The 27,471-nt window shown below is 45.0% G+C and overlaps 1 protein-coding gene across 1 annotated transcript; it reads left to right on the top strand.

Annotated features, from left to right (window-relative positions):
* Positions 1-27,026, top strand: LOC308409916 (uncharacterized protein; the record flags this gene model as incomplete). Its single annotated transcript, XM_080902913.1, has 4 exons — positions 1-176; positions 24,905-25,255; positions 25,403-25,501; positions 26,872-27,026. Exons 1-4 carry the CDS (start codon positions 140-142, stop codon positions 27,024-27,026), a joined length of 642 nt encoding a protein of 213 aa, XP_080759039.1. The 5' UTR covers positions 1-139.
* Positions 27,027-27,471: the final 445 nt, after the last annotated feature.

Below are 27,471 nucleotides of genomic sequence, written 5' to 3'. Positions count from 1 at the left end.
ACAAAGTGTGAAGCTGAACTCTGAGCTGTGACAGTGAAGCAGTGTGAGAGTGTCAGTAGATGATCAGCAGAGGAAAGTGAAGCTGCTGTGAGCTGATGTCCTGAAGGGCTTTTAAAGAGTCTCTGAGTTTGACAGGAACATGAAGATGTTTGTGGTGTTTGTGATCCTCCTGCACGGTAAGTACACCTTCCTCTCTCTGCTCTCATCATCAGCTTTTCTTTCATCTCTCTCTCTTTAATGTGTTGAAGTGCAGCAGGAGGAGATTTCCATCAAACAAATGTCAAATTTTACAAGAAGTGGAAATACCACATAAACTTATGAGTTAATATCTGAAGCTGTGAGTGTTATAGATGCTAGTATGACTGACATCTGTAACATTCATGATGAGATCAGAAAAATACATAGTCCTGATATTGAAATGCACAGAAGATGTGATGTGTGCATGGCTATCAGTGAAACTGCCAGAGCAAAGGCTCGGTGCCTTTTAGAAGAAGATGGTGATCCAAATAGTATACCCTGGCCTGATTCAGAGTCCGTGTTTGACCGTGTTCATCCAGCGCTTCTTCAAGGATCACATATACGTCAAGGTCTATCTCTGGGGTGTCAAAGCAATCATCTCTGGTCACATTACAACAAAGACAAGAAGCTGCAGCTGAAGTAGCAGCTACAGAAGAAGTCATTAAGATAATAAAAACAGCATCAGTGTGAGGACGAAATAAGAGATCTTGAAGTTGAAGATGCAAGGAAAAGAGCTCAATTTCTAACAGAGAGCACCTCAATAAAGACAAGGTTAGAAGAAAAGAGAAAGGAAGTGGAACTATTGAAAGAATTGCAAAAGCATAATGCAGCACAAGCAAGATTGAAGGTGTATGCTGAAAATGTGAAAAGTGAGAAAGAAGAAAAACCTTCTGTTCATTCCCAAGTAAGACAAGATAGTTCCTTCCTGCAACCAAGCTTTCCAAATGTGAACTTGAAACCATTCATCCCCGCTCAAGTTAGCGCTCTGTCCTGACAGGAGATGCTTGTTGAGCAATGTATTCTGGTACTTTGCAGAGCAATCAAAGACAACGGATCTGTCTGGCTTCTGAGGATGGTAGACGCCATGGTGAGGAATGTACCACGCTGGTTGATTATTTAGCTGAGCCTCTGGCACTTTCTCTGCATCACCTCTCTTTATGAGCTTTTGCACGTAATCCTTGTAGTAGCGATCGTCTTTTCTCAAGCGCCTTTCTAGAGATCAACATCGAAGATCCAAAACTCAAAGTCACAACAGTATTCGCAGCTAAGGCAAAAGAAGAAAAATCCATTTTGGAACGTCTGGAAAAATTCTCAGATTGGATGAGAATTGTGAAAGCAATAGCAAGATTAAGATGACGTGTAAAGTATGTAAAGAACCCAAAATTAATGTCCAATGAAAGTACTACATTGGAAGAAAGGAAAGAAGTGGTGGGAGGAAGACTTACAAAAGCATCAATCCATCCCAACATCAAACATCCAGCCATTCTGGCAAAGAAACATCATGTCTCGCACCTACTCATTAAACATTTTCATGAGAAGACGCATCAGCAAGGCCGAGGGATGACAGTAGATGAGCTAAGGTCCAATGGCATATGGGTAATTGGCTGCAGTACTGAAGTATCGTCATTTATATACAAATGTGTCAAATGTAGAAAGTACAGGAAAGGCAATCAAGAACAAAGGATGGGTGACCTGCTACCAGAAAGACTGGAAGCTACCCCTCCATTTACATACAGCGGTATGGACTGCTTCGGACCATTCTGTGTAAAAGAAGGGAGGAAAGACTTAAAGAGATATGGACTCTTGTTTACATGTATGTGCTTGAGAGCTATACATATAGAAGTCCTAGATGATCTCAGTACAGACTGTTTTCTCAATGCACTCCGTTGTTTCATAACAGTACGTGGCAATGTAGGTCAGCTGCATTGTGATCAATGCATCAATTTTGTCAGTGCAAGAAACGAAAGCTTCTAACGCAAGCAACTCAAGAGAAGGTCAGAGAGCTGGGAATAACTTTCGTTTTCAACCCACCTGCTTCTAGCCACATGGGAGGAGTCTGGGAGAGGCAGATTCGGACAATAAGAAATATTCTGAAATCCATTCTTGACCAGTCAGCTTCAAGATTAGACACTTCATCATTGAGAACGTTCGTGTATGAAGCCATGGCAATAGTTAATAGTCAACCACTAACTGTAGAGTCTATCAACGACCCTGTAGAACGGGAGCCGTTGACACCCAACCATATTTTGATGATGAAATCAGCAGTGATCTCATCACCACCTGGAGAATTTGCTAAAGAAGATCTCTACCTCCAGAAAAGATGGAAACCAGTACAGTATTTGGCAAATGTATTTTGGACTAGGTGGAGAAAGGAATATCTGTTAAACCTGCAACACAGAAGCAAATGGAATAAAACCAGAAGAAATGCAAAAGTAAATGACATTGTGTTATTACAAGAAGACTGTCTTCCAAGAAACCAATGGAAACTCGCTAAAGTTGTGGAAGTTCAGGAACTCCAGGAGCTGACGGCAGAGTCAGAAAAGTTAAGCTTCTCATCACTGACTCTACTAGAGACAATAAGGGGAAGCACACAACTAAGACGATTTTAGAGAGACCCATACATAAGACTACACTTTTACTTGAAGCAGAGTAAAGACTAAACATTATGTTTATTGGTTAACCTTTTATAAATTTCATTGTTGGGTTAAATTCCTTTAGGAACACACATGCTGTTGCGATAGCGTGATGGTGGGAGTGTAACAGCTGTTGAAATGTTAGTATTTGACCACTAGGCAGAGCTCTTGTAATGATAATGTAATTAACGCATTTTATTTTGTATGTTTTATTTTTGTGTTGAGCATGTTAACATTTTCCTATTGCATACCGGATTGGTGTACTGTTAATTTGATACATGGAAAATAATCGGTTAATTTTGTAAGTTTAAGGTAAGGGCAGAGGTCACTTCCTGTTTTTAGAAAAAAGGCCAGAGAAGCTGCTCATGGTGACGGTCTAGCCGTGTGAATGTCAAAGAAGAAAAAACAAGTCCTAAGTTCCAAATACACCGGTTTGTCCACTTGCAGGCCAAAGTGGTATGTTTGTTTATATTTTGTGAATTTTATATCGCAATATGTTTTAATGCTGAAATACAATTTCCTTGTACATTTGTATTCACCAGTTCTACAGTGTACCTGTGTACGTTAAGAGAAGCACAGTAAACATCAGTACAGAAGAACTCTCGTGTTTCTCTTGTATGTGTACAAGCCGGCATAATGCAAATGTACTGTTTATAAGATTGGGAAACCTGCAGTCAGCTGAGACTTAAGAAGTAACTTGGATGAGTGACGAAAGGTTTCTCTCACTGAAAACGCTACGTCCAGATGAACAGAATCAACTTTTGAGGTCTAAACTTGATCTTTACCTCAAAGTCACACATGGAGTCTCTGTCTGTCCTCAGTTTCCCAGCATGCCTCAGCTGCTTTGGAGATGTATGACGGGGACTCATTCCACCTGCCCTGTGAATTTGACACTTTCGATTTGAGTGACCCCACAGTGGTGTGGAGTCGCTCTGACGTCAGTCCTTCAACTGTCCACCAGCGTCAGCTTCAAGGAGACGAACTGAAAGATCAAAACCAGCGTTACAGCGGCCGAACATCCATGAAGACTGACGCTCTGGAAACTGGAGACCTCAGCTTGACCCTGACCAACTTCCAACTGTCTGACAGCGCCACCTACACCTGCTCCATCAGAGACCCTATATTTGGCTACGAGAGACTAGGAGATGTGCAGCTGCAGGTCAAAGGTCAACAACAAACACATGCTGTAGACAAATCTGACATCACTCAGATAAAACGTTATTACTTTAAAACTTTACTTTAATAAGAAATAACCATGTTACTCTAGGCTCTTTCACACAAGTATAGGCCTGTTCAGTAAATTCACTAATTACATTCCGTCAAAGGTCAAAAGTCTTACTTGTCTTTATGTTTCTACACAGAACGGTTACCATCCTGGGCCAAAGCTCTCCTGGTTCTCCTGGTTCTTCTTGTGGTTTCTGGAGGTCTTTTATTTCATTTCCGGCACCATTTTAAGTCAGGTTAGTCTTTCCTACAACACCTACCCATAACCCTTTTGGCCAAACCAAAAGAGTGAGTGATCGGAGGCTGTGATCACCACACACTTATGGTCCCAGAAGTGCAATGAGTCCAAGGCTTAACTGAAAAAAATGGGCGCATCAAAGTGTTAGATGTTGTTTTATGCAATAGTCAATTAAAAGCTTGAGCTCTTGAACAAGTCTCCTGGAGAGGGGCTAAACTTTGTCTCAGTCTGGAGTTGCCCTTGGTGAGAGGTGGCAGGCTGAGGTGGGTAACTTAGCATTCCCTCAGTTTGCTGCCTGTATGTTGAAGTTTTTCCCAGTGGATGAGAGAGTTTTCTTTTTCTCTGCGCCTTTGGGTCAGGGATTGGGACCTGACTGTCGTCTGCACTTATGTGCCAAACGACAGATCAGAGTACCCGGCCTTCTTAGAGTCTTTAACTGTATGTAAATTATGTCAATTTGTTAATTTATTGTGTTATGTATGTTATTTCTTTCTTTTGCCTTTAAGTGACAAAAAAGGAGGTTAAGAAAATGTGCAAAGAAGCTAAGAAAAGCCGTAAGATAAATAAGTCATAAGGAAGATTAAATAAGTTGTTTCATAGTGAAAGGGAGCTGCAAAGAAGATAAAGAAGAAGTTGGGAATTGTTTTTCGTTAAGTTTTTGTTTCTAAAGCAGACTCCTCTCACAGTCATGTGCAGCCAGCGTGGTACATTTAACTGTGTTCTGTTTATTGCACATTTGTTAACTTTATTTTAAATTTTTGTTTGTTGTATTTATGTTTGATCATTCTGCGCATTTATGTAATGACAGTTTGACGGTGGATTTTATAGTGAATTGATGGAGAAGTGTGACGGAAGAATAAATCCATCTGTAAACAAAGAACCGTGGTTTCATGTATTACCTGAGTCAGACTTGGTTCACCTAAACATATAGTGAATGTCCACAGGGAATGCCTGGCAGAGGCCGCAGTCAACAAGATCTTCAACTCTCACCTTCAAGAGCACTCCAAGGGAGACTGGGGACATTAAGTCCAAATGGTCTGGATGTTCAGCACCTGCATTGCTGAAGCTGTTGCACTGACCTGCAGCCACAAGGTAGCTGGTGGTGGTGGCAACCCCAAAACCAGATGGTGGACACCAGAAGTGAAGGGAACCATCAGGCTGAAGGAGTGCTATCAGGCTTGGTCAGCCTGTTGGACTGGGATCAGTCTATACAGTGGGGCAAAAAAGTATTTAGTCAGCCACCGATTGTGCAAGTTCCCCCACTTAAAATAATGACAGAGGTCAGTAATTTGCACCAGAGGTACACTTCAACTGTGAGAGACAGAATGTGAAAAAAAAATCCATGAATTCACATGGTAGGATTTGTAAAGAATTTATTCGTAAATCAGGGTGGAAAATAAGTATTTGGTCACCTTAAACATGGAAAATCTCTGGCTCTCACAGACCTGTAACGTCTTCTGTAAGACACTTTTCTGTCCCCCACTCGTTACCTGTATGAATGGCACCTGTTTGAACTCATCATCTGTATAAAAGACACCTGTCCACAGCCTCAAACAGTCAGACTCCAAACTCCGCCATGGCCAAGACCAAAGAGCTTTCGAAGGACACCAGGAAAAGTATTGTAGACCTGCACCAGACTGGGAAGAGTGAATCTACAATAGGCAAGCAGCTTGATGTGAAAAAATCAACTGTGGGAGCAATCATCAGAAAATGGAAGACATACAAGACCACTGATAATCTCCCACGATCTGGGGCTCCACGCAAGATCTCATCCCGTGGGGTCAAAATGATCATGAGAACGGTGAGCAAAGATCCCAGAACCACACGGGGGGACCTGGTGAATGACCTGCAGAGAGCTGGGACCAAAGTAACAAAGGTCACCATCAGTAACACACTACAACGGCAGGGAATCAAATCCCGCAGTGCCAGACGTGTTCCGCTGCTGAAGCCAGTGCATGTCCAGGCCCGTCTGAAGTTTGCCAGAGAGCACATGGATGATACAGCAGAGGATTGGGAGAATGTCATGTGGTCAGATGAAACCAAAGTAGAACTTTTTGGTATAAACTCAACTCGTCGTGTTTGGAGGAAGAAGAATACTGAGTTGCATCCCAAGAACACCATACCTACTGTGAAGCATGGGGGTGGAAACATCATGCTATGGGGCTGTTTTTCTGCCAAGGGGACAGGACGACTGATCCGTGTTAAGGACAGAATGAATGGGGCCATGTATCGTGAGATTTTGAGCCAAAACCTCCTTCCATCAGTGAGAACTTTGAAGATGAAATGAGGCTGGGTCTTCCAACATGACAATGATCCAAAACACACCGCCCGGGCAACAAAGGAGTGGCTCCGTAAGAAGCATTTGAAAGTCCTGGAGTGGCCTAGCCAGTCTCCAGACCTCAACCCCATAGAAAATCTGTGGTGGGAGTTGAAAGTCCGTGTTGCTCGGCGACAGCCCCAAAACATCACTGCTCTCGAGAAGATCTGCATGGAGGAATGGGCCAAAATACCAGCTACTGTGTGTGCAAACCTGGTAAAGACCTATAGTAAACGTTTGACCTCTGTTATTGCCAACAAAGGTTATGTTACAAAGTATTGAGTTATATTTTTGTTATTGACCAAATACTTATTTTCCACCCTGATTTACGAATAAATTCTTTACAAATCCTACCATGTGAATTCATGGATTTTTTTTTTCACATTCTGTCTCTCACAGTTGAAGTGTACCTCTGGTGCAAATTACTGACCTCTGTCATCATTTTAGGTGGGGGAACTTGCACAATCGGTGGCTGACTAAATACTTTTTTGCCCCACTGTAGGTATTGACAGGCCAAGCAGAACAGTGATCAGGCAGGGGCTGAAGCAAAAACTTGGGTTTGGGAAGAGTTCGGAGAGGCCATGGAAAAAGCCTGGAGGGTGTGGTCACACTCTTCAGCCTTCCTCGGAAAGTGTATGCCAGGGTGCTGAAAAGGAGAATCCGTCCATTAGTCCAACAAAACAATGGTTCTCAGCTGGAAAAGGGTGGAGTGCCCACGGCACTATTCAGAGAAAGTGGAGAAATTAGCTTTCTCTGAATGGTGGCTGGTCTCTACTTTAGAGAGAGGGTGAGGAGTAGAGCCACTACTACTCCACATAAAAATGGAGCCAGTTGAGTTCCTGGGGGAGACCCATGGCATGTCAGAGAAATTATATCTTTTGGCTGGGCAGTAATATTTAGTGACATCACTAAACATTAACTTAGGCTGTCTTAAAGAGACACCACACATTTGTTATTGTTACACTGAGGAGAGGGAGGCATAGGCTTCTCTGCTTTGCCTGCTGACACCACAACCTGGCCCTGAATAAGCAGAAGAAAATGGATGGATGGCACCAAACTACAACAACAGTAACCTCAAAGTGCTTTATATTGTAAGGCAAAGACCCTACAGTAATGCAGAGAAACCCCAACAATCAAACAACCCCTATGAATAATTACTTTAGCAGCAGTTTGATGCAAAAACTCCCTTGTAACCAGAAGTTACCTGCCAGTAGTTACAGTTCCTTTGGGGACAAAATGCCTGAATGTGGTCATCCACCTTTAATACATAAGTAGACTGGTGCATGAAGTTAAGCAAGGAATTCCTTCGTTGCAAGTTTATCTTGAATGTATTCACTCAAATAATGCAAACTAGGTCCCGCAAAGGGCCCTTTTATCCCAGCGAGTCTCCTCTGCCAGAATCCACAAACTCAACAGCGAAATCAGCCACACTACTCCTCCTCTGTCAGAGTGTCAGCAGTTTTGTGAGCAAGTCAGTGCTAGAGTATTTATCAAAAACCTGATTTAATTTTTCCAGAAAATCCAGAAAAGTTATATTCATGTTACCAGCCAACATCTCCTTGGCCACATGAGCGCCCTTCCTCTGATCAGGTTCACAAGGAAAAATAATTTAGGATTAATGAGTAAGCACTAGATGACATTGAGTGTGTTAGGGTGCCTGAGTCGTTCAGTCAAGTTTTGTTTTTATAATATTTTAAGTCTTGTTTATTTATTTTTGTTTTCTCTGTGCTGTGCGACTTGTTCCTATGTAGTTATCTGTATTTCTAGTTTAGGTTGTCTGGTGTTTGATCCTGTTCATGCCTGGTCTCGTCTCTGTTTGTCTTGGTCCTGCATCTGTGTGTCCTGCCCTGTTAGGTCCGTCTTGTCTTTGTTTCCCCTCCCCCCAGTCACGTCTCTGTGTTGCTCCCTTGCCTTCTCTTCCCTTGTTCCCCAGTAGTGTCTCTGTCGCTCCTGCCTTTGCCTGTACATAGTCGGCCTGTGTCTCTGTGTGTTTTGCAGCTTTTAGAGACACTTGTTCTGTGTGTACTATGTTTAGCTGTGCTTCCCCTGTCTTGTCAGTTGCTTATGTTCAGCCGTCTTCCCCAGGCGTTTCCTCCCTGCCCTTAATCCCTCTCATATATTTAGAGTCTGCATCTCCCTCTGTCTGGCATTGCATTCAAGTCAAGTCAAGTCAACTTTATTTGTCAATTCTGCCACATGTACAGGACATAAACAGAATAGAAATTGCGTTACTCTCAAACCCTAGTGATTAGAAAAATGCAAATAAAATAATTAAAAAGTAAAAATTTAAATAAATTTAAATAAATACAATACAATTTTACGTATAACAAAAAAAGCTATGCAATATACAATATACAATATTCAAGTAAGAAGGCATAGTGGTGCAAAATAGGCAAATAGTGCAAATGGGGATTTAGTAGTGTACGGTAAGAGATAGTGTAACAACAAAGGCTTATTCTCCCTCATTCCTGGCTGTTCCTTGGTGCTCCGTGGCTGGAGAGAGCCCTCTTCACAGGATCCGTGGCTGCTGCATTCATTGCTGCATTGTTCTTTTCTGCCTTGAAATATTCTCCTGAGCTGGTCCAATATCTGCTTATCCAATATGCGGTTTAGGGCACTCGGAGATGTAAGTGGCTAAAGGAGTGGATGCACTAATGAAAAGTGCTAAAAAAATTAAAAGAGCTTGTTTATCATTTAAATGTGAGCTTGTTCACCTCTGAAAGATGAAGCAGAACTGAAACACACATAGAGCAGGAAAGAGGGAATGGGAGACAGAGAGAAAGACACAAAAGCAAGTCAATCCAGAAAGGGAAGGGAAGCATGTGACAAGGAAGATGAGGTCATGTGACCATCACAGCTACAGCTGATTTTTTCATGTTGTGCTTTGTTGTCCTTTCAGTTTACAAGGTCGAGGTGGATTCAGGGGTGGAGTCTGTCCAGCTGCCCTGCAAGACCGCAGTTTGTCTGCCCAAAGACGCTAAAGTGGAGTGGACTGATGGTTACAGGAAAGTCCTCGTCTATGAGAATGGTTCTGACCAGCCTGAAGAACAGCATCCATTTTACAGAGACCTAATCAGAATGAAGAGAAACTTGCTGAAAATTGGAGACCTCAGTCTGACCCTGAAATACCCCACAGTCACAAACACCTACACCTGCACCATCTACAGCCGGGAGGGAAACATCCTGCTGAAGAAAGAAGTGCTGCTCAGTGTCAGAGGTCAGTGCTGTAGATACAGGTCAGCCCTGCGATCTGAGAGAGAGTATCCTGAGAGAAAAGGCTCAATGCAATAGCTATGTGTACAGAGGGTTTGAATATGTGACTTACTGAAATTTTGCTTGCTCAGACTGTTTGTGTTGTTTTGTTTTTTTTCTGTGTTTGTGTCAGGGGTGTATGTGCATTGTCTTATTTTTGTTTTAATGTCTAAAACTCAATAAAAAAGTGATTATTAAAAAAATCTGCACACCCTGCACAGATTAGGGCTGCAGTGATGGGGATGCTCTACCAGTCCATCATGATGAAGAGAGAGCTGAGTATGAAAGGGAAGCTGTTGATTTACAGGTTACTCTACATACCTACCCTCACATTTGGTCACAAGCTCTGTGTTGTGACAGAAAGAATAACATTTCCACGTCTCCTTCATGATGTGACAGTGTCAGAGCTGAATGCACTTGTAGAGCATCATGTTTTTATGGCTCACATTTAAAGTGTTCCAGCTCTAATGTACAGCTGTCATATTAGAAATAGAAGCAGCTCTGATTTTAGTGCTCAAAGAAATCTATGAAGTGATGAATTCACACATGAACAGTTTTCTGCAGCGTTCCTCTCGGCCTTATTTGCAGCTCCACTCTTGTTTTTGCTCTAATAATTATTTCTCTCCATGAGCTGTTTCTCTGCCTGAAGGAGGCGCCACTCCATCGCTTCATTTAGTGCAGAACAAGAGTCACATGATGCTGCTTTGTGAACACCAATCACACTTTGTACAGCTCATGTTGTGTTTGTTGTCCTCTCAGTCTGTCAGGTGGAGGTGGAGGAGGGGGCGGAGTCTGTCCAGCTGTCCTTCAACACCACACAAAACCTGCCTGAAGATGCTGAAGTGGAGTGGAAATACTATGAGTCTGGTGAAGTCTTTAGCAAAATCATTCATGTGTATGAGAACGGCTCTGACCAGCCTGAAGAACAGCACCAGGATTACAGAGACCAAACGAAGATGAATGAAGACCTGCTGAAAACTGGAGACCTCAGTCTGACCCTGAAACAGCCCACAGAGAGAGACAGTGGGAGATACAGGTGTAGAGTCTACAGTGAGAGGATCTCCAGATTCAAAACAGTGCTGCTCAAGGTCAAAGGTTTGTTTCTCTCTGTGTGTGTGTGTGTGTGTGTGTGTGTGTGTGTGTGTGTGTGTGTGTGTGTCTGACTGTGTTGTGTCTCCTCTGCAGGGAGAGTTCAGGTCCAGGATCAAACAGGGGACATCAGGAACAGAAGCAGCTCCATTGATCCGACTCCTCTGATGGCTGATCAATCAGTTTGATCTGTGTGTTCTTTGATTATTGATCAGTGATGTCAGAGTGGAGTCAGTGTGATGTTGTTGTTGTGTGTTTGAGACTTTTAGTGTCCATGAAGGTCTCTGCTGCCGTAGATCCTCTGATCTGTGACAGAGGTCTCACTCTGGAGGAAACTCTCAGCACTTTCCAGCAGCTCCTCCATCATGGAGGACGTTCCCTCACTGTAACAGGTGGAGGAGAGAGGAGAGGAAGCACAGGTGGATCCTCTGAGGAAGAGGAGCGTCCTACAAACCACATGATCACATGACCAGAGGACAAGCATGTGCAGAAACACATTAAAGTCAGCCTGTAAACACGTTTGTGTAAATTCTAGCCGTGTGTTTCTGTTACATTCAAATAAAAGCAGAGAAAGCAGAACAAATGCTGAAGCTGTCTGTGTGAAATAAAGGAGTTACAGTACTCACACACACACACACACACACACACAGTAGGGGTGGGTTTTAATAATCGATTTTTCAATTAAAATTGATTTTAACTGGAATAAACCGATATCAATTCATTAAATCTGGAAATCGGTGCTCACACAGACAAGTAAATTTTGCCACGTTTGAAACGTCAAAGCGGTTAACAGAAGGTAACCATCATGGCTACTTTTCTCTGTATCTATGAAGCGCCTTGAGGCGACTTTTGTTGTGATTTGGCGCTATATAAATAAAATTGAATTGAACTGAACAGGACATTTTGATATTTTGAGGGTCTTCCTAGTTCTATTTTTGAGATACACCAATTTTTATACTGCATGAAAAATTTAAATAAATATTATAATGCAAATTTGCAAAAAAACCCAAAAAACAGCATGTGCATCAAAATACACTATTACAAGCAGTGCAATATGACTTCTGAGCATATATAGAAAACCTTAAAGGCAAACATGACTTTTAAAAACACCAGTATAGGCTTATAAGACCCCCCCCCCCCCCCCCCCCAAAAAAAAAAAACAAACAAACAAAAAAACTACATTTTCCGTGAAAATGACGTCACTTCCATATTCGGGCATGTGATGGTGGACATGTGATAGTTCATGCTGATGGCTATTCCAACGTAGGAAGTGTTACGAACAACGACGACCGTGGCTCAGGGGGTTGGGAAACGCATCTGTAACCGGAAGGTCGCCGGTTCGATTCTCTCTGTCCTGGTCGTTGTGTCTTCGGGCAAGACACTTCACCTACTGGTGTTGGCCGATGGCGTGATATGACAGCCTCGCTTCTGTCAGTCTGCCCCAGGGCAGCTGTGGCTACAACTGTAGCTACCTCCACCAGTGTGTGAATGAATAGTGGCATTGTAAAGCGCTTTGGGTGCCTTGAAAAGCGCTATATAAATCCAATCCATTATTATTATTTCTGGAATATTACCATATTTTTCGGACCATAAGGTGCACTGGACTATAACGCGCACAGTCGATGAACGGGTCTGTTTTCCTACATAAGGTGCACCGGGTTTCTATGAGGAGCTCCTTAATGAAAGAAAACAGTCGGATAAGTCAAGCTTTACTCAACTCATTCCTCTTGCTTCCTCCACTTCTGTAACATTGATTCATTCATGTTGAATTCTCTTGCAGATGCTCTATTCCCATGTTGTTGTGGTATATGTTGCTCCGGCATTTTTCACATTTTTGCTATGTAACTTTGCATCTGTTTTCATGGATGCCTGGATGTTAAACTGAACTGTTACACCTGGTAAAGCAGCAACACTGATCATTTTATTGAAGATGAAAGAATTCAGACAGTTTTTAACTCTCAGTGTGCCGCAGTGTTCGTTTCACTTTGCGACCTGAAGCGGACGGAGTTTTGGACCCAGAATACTATGAGTCCAAGAGGCTCCTGGCTACGGTAGCCATAATACTCCAACAATCCATCAAGCGGTGCGGCTTCGTAGCTTACGATAGTCGTACTAAAACATTTTTGACAGATTTTTGAGCTCCACGTAAAATCGGTTTGAGGCCAGTAAACAGTAAAATAAGGTGCACTGGTTCACAGATGCAAGATGGCGCCTGTGTTTGGCTGTGCCGCTGCCTCTGTCCATCTGTTTGTTTACTTTTCATGTTGTGCTAGTGTCTTTTCTACACTTTTGTCCAGCATCATCTCCCTCCGGATTTATGATTGCCATGCGTTATTGCGATAGCGTTAAATCTGCTAATGATAATTTTCAGAGTCAACGAAACACGGGTGTTTTCCCGGTTTACCTCCATTCTTGCTGGTCAGCTCTTTTTTGCTTCCCAGGCCTCATCGGAGGTAATGGGGGAAGAGAGCGGGCTTTTTTGGGCTACTTCGTCGGCTTAGCAGAGAACTGGATCTTCAGGGGCTTTACTCTTGGGCTGCTGCCAATAAGATACGCCTGAGACTTGTTGGAGCTGGATTATTCCCCACAACTCCCTGTGTTAACCACCCGGGCTGTCACCTGAAAGCATGGAAAGCCACAGCTCATCGCAGTAGGAACCCTGATTTACCGTGTGGCTCACCACATTGACATTGAGGAAGTTCAGGGTCTCTCCAAAGATCCTCAGGATTTTCTATACAGGCGCTGTGGAGAGCATCCTCACACAGAACATGACATCGTGGTTCGGGAACAGCTGTGTGAAGGACCAAAAAGCTCTCCAGAGAGTGATCCGTACAGCAGAACGCTGCTGCAGGATTGCTCTCCCCCCACTTCAGGACACCTACACCAGGAGATGCCGGACTAGAGCAGCGCAGATACTGAAGGACCCGTCCCATCCTGGCAACAAACTGTTCCAACTTCTGCAATCTGGTAGAAGGTTCCGCATCATCCGGGCAAGGACAGAGAGACTCAAGAGGAGCTTCTATCCCCAAGCCATCCGGGCCCTAAACACACACACCCGCCCTCTCACATCATCTATAATTGACTGAGACAGGACTCTCTTCCAGACACTCTAAACCAAGGCACAATGTACATTTCAAATTCCTTTAACTTAAATATGTTTATATTGTCTATCCTGTAAAATAGTCAGATGTCTATTCATATTAATGTACAGAATTCACCTGCTTGCTGCTACTACTGCACATTCACCCAGTGTATATACTATTGTGACGGAGTGACCCGTCTCAAGGCAGAGTCCGCTGAGTATGGCACCGCCACCATTAGATCGCCACCATTAGTTCGATTTGGCACCCAGGGCGGCGTATCTTTCTGACGACCGAGTAGAGGAATAAAAGGGGTGAGGAGCAAGTTGTGAGCCGCATCGGGGGTGGCTAGATTTTGGTTCCCACTTACTTGTTAAGGGCGTCGGTCGGGGAGACGTGCGGGGGATCGCCAATCGTGCAGGGTGACGCAAGCCGATGGTATGGGGGTGTGGGGTTTAAATAATGAGTTCACGTGTGTCTGGACCGTCATGAGAATGGCCTCATTACGTGGGCCGTTAATGTGTATATGAAGTCGGGTAGACTTCCGGGAAATAGTTGAGAGCCTGTATCAATGTATATGTTTTGTGAGTGTATAATGAAAAAGAAATTCTGGGGGAGGGAGACGGGGATTAAAGTTAGAATAAAGAATTGGTGGTGACGCCAAGGGGGAGGGGTTACGGGATATAAGAGACGGCGAGCCGGATATGAAGGGGGAGTGTGTTGTAACATACAGGCTGTGTAGCGCGGATCTCAGTTTTATGTCTTTGCAACCATCTTTTTATGCACTGGGGAGGCCGTTTCAAATAAAGTATCCACACTAATACCTTACCGACTACGCCTGTGTTTGTCCGGGAGAGGTCTGGAAGGGGACCCCGTGACATATGGTGTCAGAAGTGGGATGGCTAGTCGGAAGAGGAAAACGCGCCTCCCAGCGAAGCGCACAGGGCTGCGGTCCCAGCAGCATGAGCTTCCGGGGGAGAAGACAGCAGAGGAGCTGGCGTGGGACACAGTGCCGGCGTCGTCTTCTTCAGCAGAGGAGGAGGAGATTTCCGGCAGGATTGGTCCGGAGTTGCCTACAACCTCAACCGCAGCACGTGATGGAGAACTGATTGCGATGATGAGGGACTTCCTGGCGGGACAGCAAAGGAGAGAGACGGTGTTATTGGCAGAACTCAGGGGGCTGAGGACCGTTCCCTCTCCTAATGCGCTGTTGCCGGCGGATTCAGCTAGTCAGCAGAGCTCAGGGCAAGTGTTAGCGGGAGCTAGCACTACGGCCGCTACGGCTACACCGAGCACGGTAATAGCGAGTAGCCCCAGGATGGTGCTGCCTACCCCGGCCCGGCAGCGAGAATACCGGCCGTCGTTACTGGAGGAACCGGCTCGCCAGTCCCTGGCAACGACAAGCAGCCTCGACCAGACGGGCGGAGAGTGGAGGCGATCGGAGGGGCCAAAGATTCCACCATACCAGATGGGGGAAGATATTGAGAACTATTTGTTGCGCTTTGAGCGGGTGGCCAGAACCTGGAGATGGCCGGAGAATGAATGGGCCTGTCGGCTAGTTCCGTTGCTAGCGGGGAAGGCGTTGGAGGCCTATACCGCAATGGATGAAGAAAGAGCCCACTGTTATGAGGATTTAAAAGCTGCCTTGTTAGTTAAATTTGACATTTCCCCGGAGACGTATCGGCAGCGGTTTCGCTCTAATATTATTCCACCTGGGGAGAGCCCCACCGAGACGTACTACCGGCTGAAAGGACTGTACCGGCGCTGGCTTCGACCAGAGCAGCATACGAAGGACGAGATGGGAGAAGCGATTATTTTGGAGCAGCTAATTCGAGTTCTTCCAGGGGAGGTGAGGACCTGGGTGAGGGAGCATGAGCCCGCGGACGGACTGGCCGCAGCCAAGTTGGTGACGCAGTATTTCAATGCGCGGAGAGGAGCGGCCCCGGTCCGCTCAGCTGGGACGCCACAGCGATCGTCCCCGCAATCCGCGGGTCTGCCGAAGCGGGAGAGTAACCCCGAGCCATCCGGGGCCCCCAAGGTATCCACTCTACGAGGAGCGGGTAAGGACTTTCTTTGTTATTACTGCCAGCAGCCAGGCCATAAAGCCTCGGTGTGCCCCATCCGGAAGGCCAAAGTCACTGGGGCCTGCTATGCACCTCGGCTGGAGGCGGAACCAACAAAGGTCCAGCCAGCTGAGGGGCAACGCTATAAAACTGTAATGGTAAATGGGCAGCGGGTTACTGCTTTGCTGGACACTGGTAGTTTTATGTCATTAATTAAGCAAAGCTTGGTACCAGTGAACTGTGTGGACTATAGTCGACAAGAAGAAGTGTTATGTGTGCATGGTGACAAACATCCCTACCCAAAGGTGGAAATAACAGTGACTATTAATGACCAGCCATATTTATTGTCTGTTGGGGTGGTACAGAATTTGCCGGTAGAGGTTATTCTGGGGATGGATGTGCCTGTGCTTATGGATTTGTTGCAAGAAAAAGAAGAGCGGGACACAGAGACAAAAGGGAGGGAAACGGGGAATGTTCAAATGAAGGTGTTAGGCCCAGTGGTCACTAGGGCCCAGGCGAAGGCGGGATGCCAACCCCTGCCAGACTTGGACAGTAGTCTGTGCGAGGGTGGCACGAAAGGGCCGAGAAAATCTCGTCGCCAACGCCGCTTTGAGAAACAGCTATGGTCCCAGGGACCGGGCAATAAGAACATGAAATGGGATGTACCTGAAAATATTTCTGTGTTGCAAAGGGAGGATGAGACGTTGGAAGTGTTGTTTGCTAATGTGCCTGAAGGGGGAACAGGGAAATGGGGAGGAAAAGAGAAGTTTGTGGTTGAGAAAAATGTGTTGTATGCAGTTGATGGGGACCACCAGCGGCTTGTGATCCCTGCTAGTTGTAGACCTCTCATTCTGCATTTAGCTCATACCCTCCCCTGGGCAGGCCATTTGGGTCGCCAAAAAACCTATTTACGGGTTAGTACGCGTTTCTTTTGGCCGTCAATGTATACGGATGTACAGAAGTACTGTCGTGCATGCCCTGTGTGTCAGAAAACTTGCCCAGCGCGCAAATCGGATCGGGCTCTGCTACAACCTTTGCCGGTCATCTCTATCCCCTTCCGTAGGGTAGCTATGGACATTGTGGGTCCGTTAGTAAAAAGTGGTCGGGGTTATCAGTACATATTGGTGGTGTGTGATTACGCGACCCGTTTCCCAGAGGCGTTTCCGTTGTGAGCGATCACAGCCCCTAATGTTCTGCGCGCACTGATACAGTTGTTTTCTCGGGTGGGGATACCTGATGAGATTTTGACCGACCAAGGGACTAACTTTACGTCGAAGTTAATGCAGCTCTTCCACACTCAGTTAGGCGTTTCGGCCATCAAGACGTCACCGTACCATCCACAGACAGATGGGTTGGTGGAGAGGTTTAATCAGACTCTCAAACGGATGTTACAGAAGTTTGTGTCAGAAACGGGAAAAGATTGGGACCAGTGGTTACCCTTTCTTTTGTTCGCGTATAGAGAGGTTCCACAGGCGTCCACGGGGTTCTCCCCCTTTGAGTTACTCTATGGGTGGGAGGTACAGGGGCCGCTTGATCTCGTTCGAAAGGGGTGGGAGTCTTCGACCGTGGCTCCAAATGAGAAAGGGGTGGTGCAGTTTGTGCTGGAGATGAGAGAGCGGTTGGAGCGGTACCAGGCCGAGGCCGAAGCCAATCTGCGGGATGCTCAACGAAGCCAGAAGATCTGGTATGACCAACAGGCCCGGCAACGTGAGTTTCAGCCCGGACAAAAGGTGCTGTTACTTCTCCCTTCTTCCAACAGTAAACTGCTGGCGAAATGGCAAGGGCCCTATATCGTGCTTCGCCGAATGGGACCAGTGACGTATGAGATCCATCATCCGGGAAAAAAGAAACCGAAACAAACCTACCATGTGAACCTCCTGAAGGAATGGGTGGAGCAGCCCCGTCCGGCTCCGAGGGAGGCACTGATGGCCAGGGTGGTGCAAGGAGGAGGACAGAGTGAACCTGAGCAGGCTACGGATCCAAGGTCTCCGGTATTGACTCATCTGACCTCACAGCAGGCTGCGGAGCTACTGAAAATTCTGCAGGAGATGCCTTCGCTGTGTTCCGTTAACCCAGGTTGAACACGTGATCCGGCTAAAAGAGGGACAGCCCATCGGGCAACGGCCCTATCGGGTTCCACAACACTTGGTGGAGAAGCTGCGACAGGAGGTGGAGAAGATGCTGGAGCTTGGAGTGATCGAGCCGTCCTGCTCCGAATGGTGCAGCCCGGTGGTCATTATCTTCAAAAAGGATGGCTCTTTACGCATCTGCATCGACTTTCGAAAGCTAAATGCCATCTCCGAGTTTGATGCGTACCCCATGCCGCGAATTGAGGATTTACTGGAGAAGATTGGGGCTGCCCAGTATATCACCACTTTGGACTTGTGCAAAGGCTACTGGCAGGTGCCACTGGAGGAGACGGCGAGGCCGTACACTGCTTTCAGGACCCCTGCCGGGCTCTTCCAGTTTACCGTGATGCCCTTTGGCCTACATGGGGCACCGGCTACCTTCCAAAGGCTGATGGACAAGTTGTTACAGGGCTGTGACGGTTATAGCGCCGCCTACCTGGATGATGTCGTCATCTTCAGCCACACGTGGGAGGAGCATATGCAGCATCTGTCAGAGGTCTTGGGAAGAATTCATAAGGCCGGGCTGACGCTGAACCCCTCGAAGTGTGAATGGGCGCGGCAGGAGACTCGCTACTTGGGCTACCAGGTGGGACGAGGAGAGGTGCGACCGCAGCTGGATAAGGTGGAAGCTATCCAGAATTGTCCTCGGCCTCGCACCAAGAAGGAGGTGCGGGCTTTCCTGGGACTGGTTGGTTGGTACCGAAGGTTTGTGCCCCAGTTTGCAACAATGGCGGCGCTGCTGACGACATTACTGGGGAAGAACCAACGAAATCCGGTCATATGGACCGCAGCATGTGAACAGGCGTTCCAGGGACTGAAAACTTGCCTGTGTTCGACCCCCGTGCTTTGGAGTCCGGACTTTAAGAAGCAGTTTTTGGTCCAGGTGGATGCCTCCAAGAGCGGCCTGGGAGCCGTGTTGGTTCAAGGGGACCCGGGCGAGGAGCACCCGATCCTATATCTGAGCCGCAAGCTGCTGCCGCGGGAGACCAATTACTCGACGGTGGAGAAGGAGGCTCTGGCGATTAAGTGGGCGCTGGAGAAACTCCGGTATTACTTACTGGGAAGAGAGTTTGTGTTGGAGACTGATCATCGGGCGCTTACCTGGATCCAGTCCATGAAGGATCATAATAGCCGACTTACACGCTGGTACCTCTCACTGCAACCTTTCAGGTTCGCCATCCGGCACAGACCAGGTACACTCAATGTGGTGGCGGATTACCTCTCTAGGTTGCCGCACATCGCCAACCTCCGGGGGGAAGGGGATGATGTGACGGAGTGACCCGTCTCAAGGCAGAGTCCGCTGAGTATGGCACCGCCACCATTAGATCGCCACCATTAGTTCGATTTGGCACCCGGGGCGGCGTATCTTTCTGACGACCGAGTAGAGGAATAAAAGGGGTGAGGAGCAAGTTGTGAGCCGCATCGGGGGTGGCTAGATTTTGGTTCCCACTTACTTGTTAAGGGCGTCGGTCGGGGAGACGTGCGGGGGATCGCCAATCGTGCAGGGTGACGCAAGCCGATGGTATGGGGGTGTGGGGTTTAAATAATGAGTTCACGTGTGTCTGGACCGTCATGAGAATGGCCTCATTACGTGGGCCGTTAATGTGTATATGAAGTCGGGTAGACTTCCGGGAAATAGTTGAGAGCCTGTATCAATGTATATGTTTTGTGAGTGTATAATGAAAAAGAAATTCTGGGGGAGGGAGACGGGGATTAAAGTTAGAATAAAGAATTGGTGGTGACGCCAAGGGGGAGGGGTTACGGGATATAAGAGACGGCGAGCCGGATATGAAGGGGGAGTGTGTTGTAACATACAGGCTGTGTAGCGCGGATCTCAGTTTTATGTCTTTGCAACCATCTTTTTATGCACTGGGGAGGCCGTTTCAAATAAAGTATCCACACTAATACCTTACCGACTACGCCTGTGTTTGTCCGGGAGAGGTCTGGAAGGGGACCCCGTGACAACTATATGTGTATATATATATATATATATACACATATATATATAATGTTCTTCCTCTACACCCCCCCCCCCCCCCCCCAATTTTTGCACATGTCGAGGAGCGTGTCAGGCTACATTTCACTGTGTGTTATACTTGTATAACTATGCATGTGACAAATAAAGAACCTTGAACCTTGAACATTGTGCGGACTCTGTTCCTGGGAGTTAAGGCGTCTGTTAAGGATCTCAAAACTGGATTATGGATGGCAGACAGTTGGCGTCGTAAACCACGCCTCTGTTCAAAGATGGTCGCTCACAGTGGACATAGATGCTTCTTTCACTCCTCTTTCAAACATCTGTCCTCTCTGTCCAAAATGTGAACATTGGCATCCTCGAAAGAGTGACCTTTATCCTTAAGATGCAGATGGACTGCTGAGTCTTGTCCTGTGGAGGTGGCTCTTCTGTGTTGTGCCATGCGCTTGTGAAGTGGCTGTTTGGTCTCTCCAATGTAGAGGTCTGGGCATCCCTTGCTGCACTGTACAGCATACACCACATTGTTAAGTCTGTGTTTTGGCGTTTTGTCTTTTGGGTGAACCAGTTTCTGTCTGAGCGTGTTGCTGGGATGTCATGCTTGGAGAAAACTCTCCTGAGTTTCTCTGATACACCGGCTACATAGGGGATGACAATGTTGTTGCGTCTGTCTTTCTTATCCTCCCTCGCTGGTGTCTGATCTTCTTTTCTGTGCCTCTTTGCTGACTTTATGAACGCCCATTTAGGATAACCGCATGTTTTGAGTGCTTCCTTTACATGTGTGTGTTCGGAAGGGAAAAAGAAGGAACTCAAGACAGACGCAACAACATTGTCACCCCACTTTGCAGTTATTTATTTGTAAAAAATGTTTGGAATCATGAATGATTTTCATTCCACTTCTCACGTGTGCACCACTTTGTGTTGGTCTTTCATGTGGAATTCCAATAAAATTGATTCATGTTTGTGGCTTTAATGTGACAAAATGTGGGAAAGTTCAAGTTCAAGCCACTGTATATGCAGGGGCGGATCTAGAGAAATTTTCTCAGGGTGGCATGAGGGTGGTAAACAAATCAAATGAGGTGGCAAAATCAAAACCTGTTTTTCAAACACATATGCAGGTGGTTACATGTGGTTAAAATAATTCAAATGCAGTAAGTATACACGTTTTTCATATAAATATAGTTTATAACTTAATTATTGTCTGTAGCCCGCATAATTAAACACTTTAGTTACATAAAACATGTGAGTTTTGATCCTATGTACTGTATAGCCTTGTAAGGAAGAGGACTCCCTTACTGCATTTATTTATATTATATGTATAGCACTTTAGAGCACACCTTTCACTTTATTAAAAGCACCTTATCAAACACTTTATTTAGCATTGCACTTTAAGCATGGATTTGCACACAAGAAGTTTAAATATTTATTGACTATTTATTGGGAATTTTAAAATCAGTTGGTAGCCTTATTTCAGATCCTGCACAGCTGCTCCTCGTCAAGGAATGTGGTGGTTGTCTGTCAGGAGAGAAGAATGGTGATTGAGATTGTGATTAAGGTTTACCAATAAGGAAAACTAATGCAAATGTGTGTGTGAAATCTAGGGATAAAAGTGGTGCAAATAAGTGTTTGTAAGTTAATGATTACTCACCTTTCTTGCCTGTGTCCTCTTCAAGGTGTTTGGGCAAATGTTTCCGCGGGGGTCCAGACACCATTTAAAGGTTCCAGGAGAGACCATTGGTAAAGAGAGTGTGGTGAATCTTTTTGTGCTTGGGTTTCTGGGTTTTTATAATATTGGGTTTGGTGTAACATTAAAGTGTGAAATATTTATTAATATGTAAATGTGAAAATGTATTTATGTATTTATTTATTCTTATTGATATATTGTATACTGTGGTGGAAGGTTGGGATTTAAGAATTTACCTGAGAGTGGAATAATGGTTAAGTCTGTGACAGCTGAACATATTTAAGGCTGCCAGTTGTCATTAGAGCGTGGATTTTTTGTGCTGTGAAGAAGCTCGACAAGTTAATTGTTGTAAGGAGAGCCGTATAGAAAATAAATACTTTGTTCCACTACACTTGCCTTGGTCTGTCTCACTGTGTTTCCAGCCGCTAAGGGCTGCCCTGTTACAAGCCTGTATAACAAATACATATGTAGCCCAAAAAGTATAAAAACCCACAAATTATGTGTGCCAGGAAAAAACAATGTTTGTCCACCAAAAGAGAGGAGAGCAGCACAGGGACAAACCTGCAGGCCTGACAGCAGGAGGTGTATCACTCTGCTGGTTTTCTACTTAGTGACAGTGTTTACACTGCAAATGTGCCTTTGTGACATTCATCAGTGCCCTCACTGACACACAAAACAAAACAACTACACAACAGAACAACTACACGAGACAACACACTAACTAACTACTCCACACCAAACGTCACAAATCTCCCACATCTAAAAGCTCTCTCTCTCTCTCTCATCAACAACCAAATCCCACTTAATTAATTGGTTGACATGGTACATTTTTCCATTGGGCTTTTTTTTTTCTATTATTGTACGATCTACTGTACAATATAAAGCACATTGAGGCGACTTCTGTTGTGATTTGGTGCTATATGAATAAAATTGAATTGAATTGGTCAAAAATGACTCCAAGGTTCCTCACAGTGTTACTGAAGGCCCAGGTAACGCCATCCAGAGAAAGAATGTGGTTAGATACCATATTTCTATGATGTTTAGGGACGAGAACAATAACCTCAGTTTTATTTGTACAAGATCACTTTGACATGCTGGTAGGAGGAGTCAGGAGATGACTTGCTCTCCCTGCTGAGCCACCCGAGGAACCTTCAGGGTGTAGTCATTCTTTTTAAACTGAACCTTTGTTCTGCTTGTTTTTTGACACACAAACAGCACTGTTGGAATGTGCCACACACAGAGTGTGTGCTCACATTACGTGGCATATTTGTATTGTGTATTGAGCCATCAGCTCTGACGCACACAGTATAAACAGCACATATAAAGTCCACAGTGTGAACACCAAGCAGGGAGTGAACAGGCTCAGGCAGCAGCAGTGCTGATATATGCCTGGCCTCCATTCGTCTCATTAAAGCTGCCCGAGCCTCCAAACAACAACATTCACACATGTGAGCCTCACAAATATCACTGACAACCAAAAGTCCCATTTTTATATTGCTGTCAGCATTATTCCATCATGAAGCAACGATAGAAACACATCTTCATTTCATCTCTGTTGGAGCCTTTTGTTCAGTGAAAGGACAAAAAGCTGCCAGCAAATCAGATTCACTCTGCTGCACTGAAACACTGTGGACACAGTCTGGAGACACGCAGACTTTATTTGCCTGATGTGAAAAGAAACCACATCATAAATGTGATCATGTGGGACTTTAGAAACAGGATCGCCGTGATCAGAGAACCCGGCCTCGTTAATAACCTGTACTGATCTTTTCACATCTGCATCATTGTTGCGACAGCGGAAGGGATATTTCAGTGTCAGGACTGAAGGCGGAGCTTTGTGCGTGTCAGGGTGAGGCCGCAGCAGCCGCCTCCACCCGGAGCGCTCGGGCGTGAAACTACGAGGAAAGCCGACGTCCTCTTTCCTCAGAAGTGATCTGTGGCTGCTGGACTTCATTCCTCAAATTAACAAAGTGTGAAGCTGAACTCTGAGCTGTGACAGTGAAGCAGTGTGAGAGTGTCAGTAGATGATCAGCAGAGGAAAGTGAAGCTGCTGTGAGCTGATGTCCTGAAGGGCTTTTAAAGAGTCTCTGAGTTTGACAGGAACATGAAGATGTTTGTGGTGTTTGTGATGCTCCTGCACGGTAAGTACACCTTCCTCTCTCTGCTCTCATCATCAGCTTTTCTTTCATCTCTCTCTCTTTAATGTGTTGAAGTGCAGCAGGAGGAGATTTCCATCAAACACTGGATTCTGATTCAGATCAAACTAACAATCCAAAGCAGCAACTTTCAAATCTCTGGATTCTTCTTGGTGGTTTCCAGATGAGCTACATATTTAAGTAAAGTACAGATACCTTAAAACTGTACTTAAGTACTTACTGTCATGGTCCTGGGTCATTTTGACGCAGCCTTCTCTGCTTTCTTGTGTTTCTATATCATGTTGTTCTAGGAGTTATTCTATGAGTCCTAAGTTGTTCAGTGTAGTTTATTGGATTTCCCCTCGTGTCTTTACCCCCAGTGTCTCCCTGTGTGTATTAGAGTTCTGCTGCCTTGTTTCCCCTCCTTATGTTTTATTCCATGTTTCCCAGCCTGTCTGTCTGAAACCTGCACAGACATGCTGGGACGGCATGTCTGTGCAATATTTGAATACTAGTGATTAAGGAACTGACCTCCCAGCCCATTGTTCCTTCAGTGGGCTGGTTTCAGTCATTATGCAAAGGTACTGTTTATAAGGTTGAAACCTGCAGTCAGCTGAGACTGAAGACGTCACTTGGATGAGTGACGAAACACTTCTCTCACAAAACGCTACGTCCAGATGAACAGAATCAACTTTTTGGGATAATCTGAAAATACTGTGTTATTTCCACTGTTGCGTGGATGATATACAGCTGTATGTTGCACTAATTGCAACAACACAAATGTATTCTGAATCTGTTGCTCTGATGTAAAACGCTTTGATCAGCTTAATGATTTTAGATCTGGATTCCTCTCAGTCACTCCCAAATCTTTAATTTGTAAAAAGACTTGAAAATCTGTCCTCCGACATCAGGACTTCCACTCACAGTCTGTTTGTGCTGTTTGACCCTGACTTTTTTTTTTTTGGACTCACAGATCACATCAGTCACACATTCTCATGTGTGTCTCAATGTGTCTAAACTTGATCTTTACTTTAAAGTGACTCATGGAGTCTCTGTCTGTGTGTCCTCAGTTTCCCAGCATGCCTCAGCTGTGGAATCATATGAGGGGGCATCATTTGTAGTGCTGCCCTGTGAGTTTGACACTTTCAACCTAAGAAATGCCTCAATGGTGTGGAGTCGCTCCGACCTCAGTCCTCCCACCGTCCACCAGCGTCAGCTTCAAGGAGATGAACTGAAAGATCAAAACCAGCGTTACAGCGGCCGAACATCCATGAAGACTGACGCTCTGGAAACTGGAGACCTCAGCCTGAACCTGACCAACCCCCAACTGTCTGACAGCGCCACCTACACCTGCTCCATCAGAGACTTTGGACGTGAACTCAGTTGGAGTGATGTACAGCTGCAGGTCAAAGGTGCTGCAGGTCAGCAACAAACACCTGCTGTAGACACATCATACATCATTCAGATAAAACTTATCAGAGAAATCATATTGGCTCTTTGATTGAAATGTAGGCCTATTAGGTCAGTCAGAGGTCAAAGGTCATGCTGTTCTTTTTGTTTCCCCACAGAACAGTTTCCATCCTGGGCCACAGCTCTCCTGGTTCTCCTGGTTCTTCTTGTGGTTTCTGGAGGTCTTCTATTTTATTTCCGGCACTATTTCATGTCAGGTGAGTGTCTCCTACTACACTACCCATAATGCCGATGGTCAGCAGGTGTCCTCTGGTGGCTCCTTGACTGTGGCTCACACAAACTTGTTCCAGAAGCTAAAAGAGTTGAGAGTTACAAACAGCTGATACAGAGAGCTGAAGAGAAACTTCCAGGTTTGTTCCAGAAGTCAGAAAACCTCCTTCAGACTCAGTCATTGATCAGTGAAACAGCTCCACAACACGACTTTACTAAACAGTGTGTGTGCTTCACTGCATTGATCTGACACAGAGGCTGCATGTGGACAAGCTGTTCTTTCATTATCTGCAATTTAACCAGTTTTACTTTTTACCAAAAGTTTCACTGGGATTGGTCATGAGTTAACAGAGGTTACAAAAAAAACAAACTAATACTCGAGAACACAGACATGTGAATAATATGTAATAACTTTACAATACAATCACGATCGTGGCTCACGAGGTTGCAGTTCATCTTGTAATCGGAAGGTTGCCGATTCAAGCCCCCGACAGTCTTAGCCATTGTGTCCTTGGGCAAGACACTTCACCTACTGGTGGTGGTCAGAGGGCCCAGTGGCGCCAGTGTCCGGCAGCCTCTGTCAGTGCGCCCCAGGGTGGCTGTGGCTACAATGTAGCTGCCATCACCAGTGTGTGAATGTGTGGATGATTGGTTGTCTAAAGCGCTTTGGGGTCCTTAGAGACTAGAAAAGCACTATACAAATACAGGCCATTTACCATTTACAATGCAATGTACACCAGCTCACTGTAATCCAATAAAGGTTAAAAAAAACAATGTTAAAGAGACCTCCATGATAAGATTTTATTATACATTTATTTTATTATACTGTCATTAATATTTATTATTTTCACACAGTGGTCACTGACATCTAATATGTGTGTGTTGGTTATAGTTATATAAAGGTTCAGGATCAATGTGATGAATTTAGAAGCAGAAAAATAAAAAAATCAAAATCAAATGCATAGCATATGCATGGTAATCAAATAAATGTATGAATAATTTTTGTGTGTGAAGGAAACTCCTCATTTACATGAACAAACTGGAATCTATCAGATGTGATTCAAACCACTGCAGTGAATTTCCTTTAATAACTCTGGTGTGTTCTAGTGTTTGTAGTAAAATGTTGTGGTCTACACTGAGGTCTAACAGGACAAGCACAGGAATAAGTCCTCTGTAAAGTAAAGTAAAGTAAAATAAAGTAAAGTAAAGTAAAGTAAAATTTTATTTATATAGCACCTTTCAAGATAAAATCACAAAGTGCTTTACAGAGGCAGAAAACAGACATTAAAATCTAAAACAAAACAAAATCAACCAAAAGCGAGTTTAAACAGATACGTTCTTAACTGCTTTTTAAAAGACATGACTGAGTCCACAGATCCCAAACTCAAAGAGAGCGAGTTCCAGAGTCTGGGAGCCACTGATACAAACGCTCTGTCACCTTTTGTTTTTAACCTTGTATGCGGGACAGCCAGCAACCCCTGGTCACAAGACCTCAGGGACCTGCTGGGGTGATAGGAAAGAAGAAGATCACTTAAGTAAGTTGGAGCTACACCGTGCAGGGCCCTATAAGTCATGATTATGATCTTAAATTGGACCCTGAACTTGACAGGGAGCCAATGCAGCTAAATCAGCAGGGGAGTGGCATGGGAGTGTTTGTGATGCTTTGTCAGAAGCCTGGCAGCAGCATTCTGAACACCCTGCAGTCGTTCCAGGGAGGCATTACTTAAGCAAGTAAACAAGGAATTACAATAATCTAAGCGAGATGAAACAAAAGCATGAATAATCATTTCCAATTCGGAACGTGACACAATGGGACTCAGCTTAGCGATATTTCTTAAATGGTAAAAACAAGAGCCAACCAAAGATTTAACGTGTGTGTCCAGCGTCAGAGCTGGATCAAATGTAACACCAAGGTTCATAATGGATGATTTAATATAGGAAGCAAGAGGGCCTAGAT

This window comes from Rhamphochromis sp. 'chilingali', assembly GCF_963969265.1.
Source record: "Rhamphochromis sp. 'chilingali' genome assembly, chromosome: 1".
NCBI lineage: Eukaryota > Metazoa > Chordata > Actinopteri > Cichliformes > Cichlidae > Rhamphochromis > Rhamphochromis sp. 'chilingali'.
The sequence above is the reverse complement of the archived record's forward strand: the minus strand, read 5'-3'. Positions and strand labels throughout refer to the sequence as shown.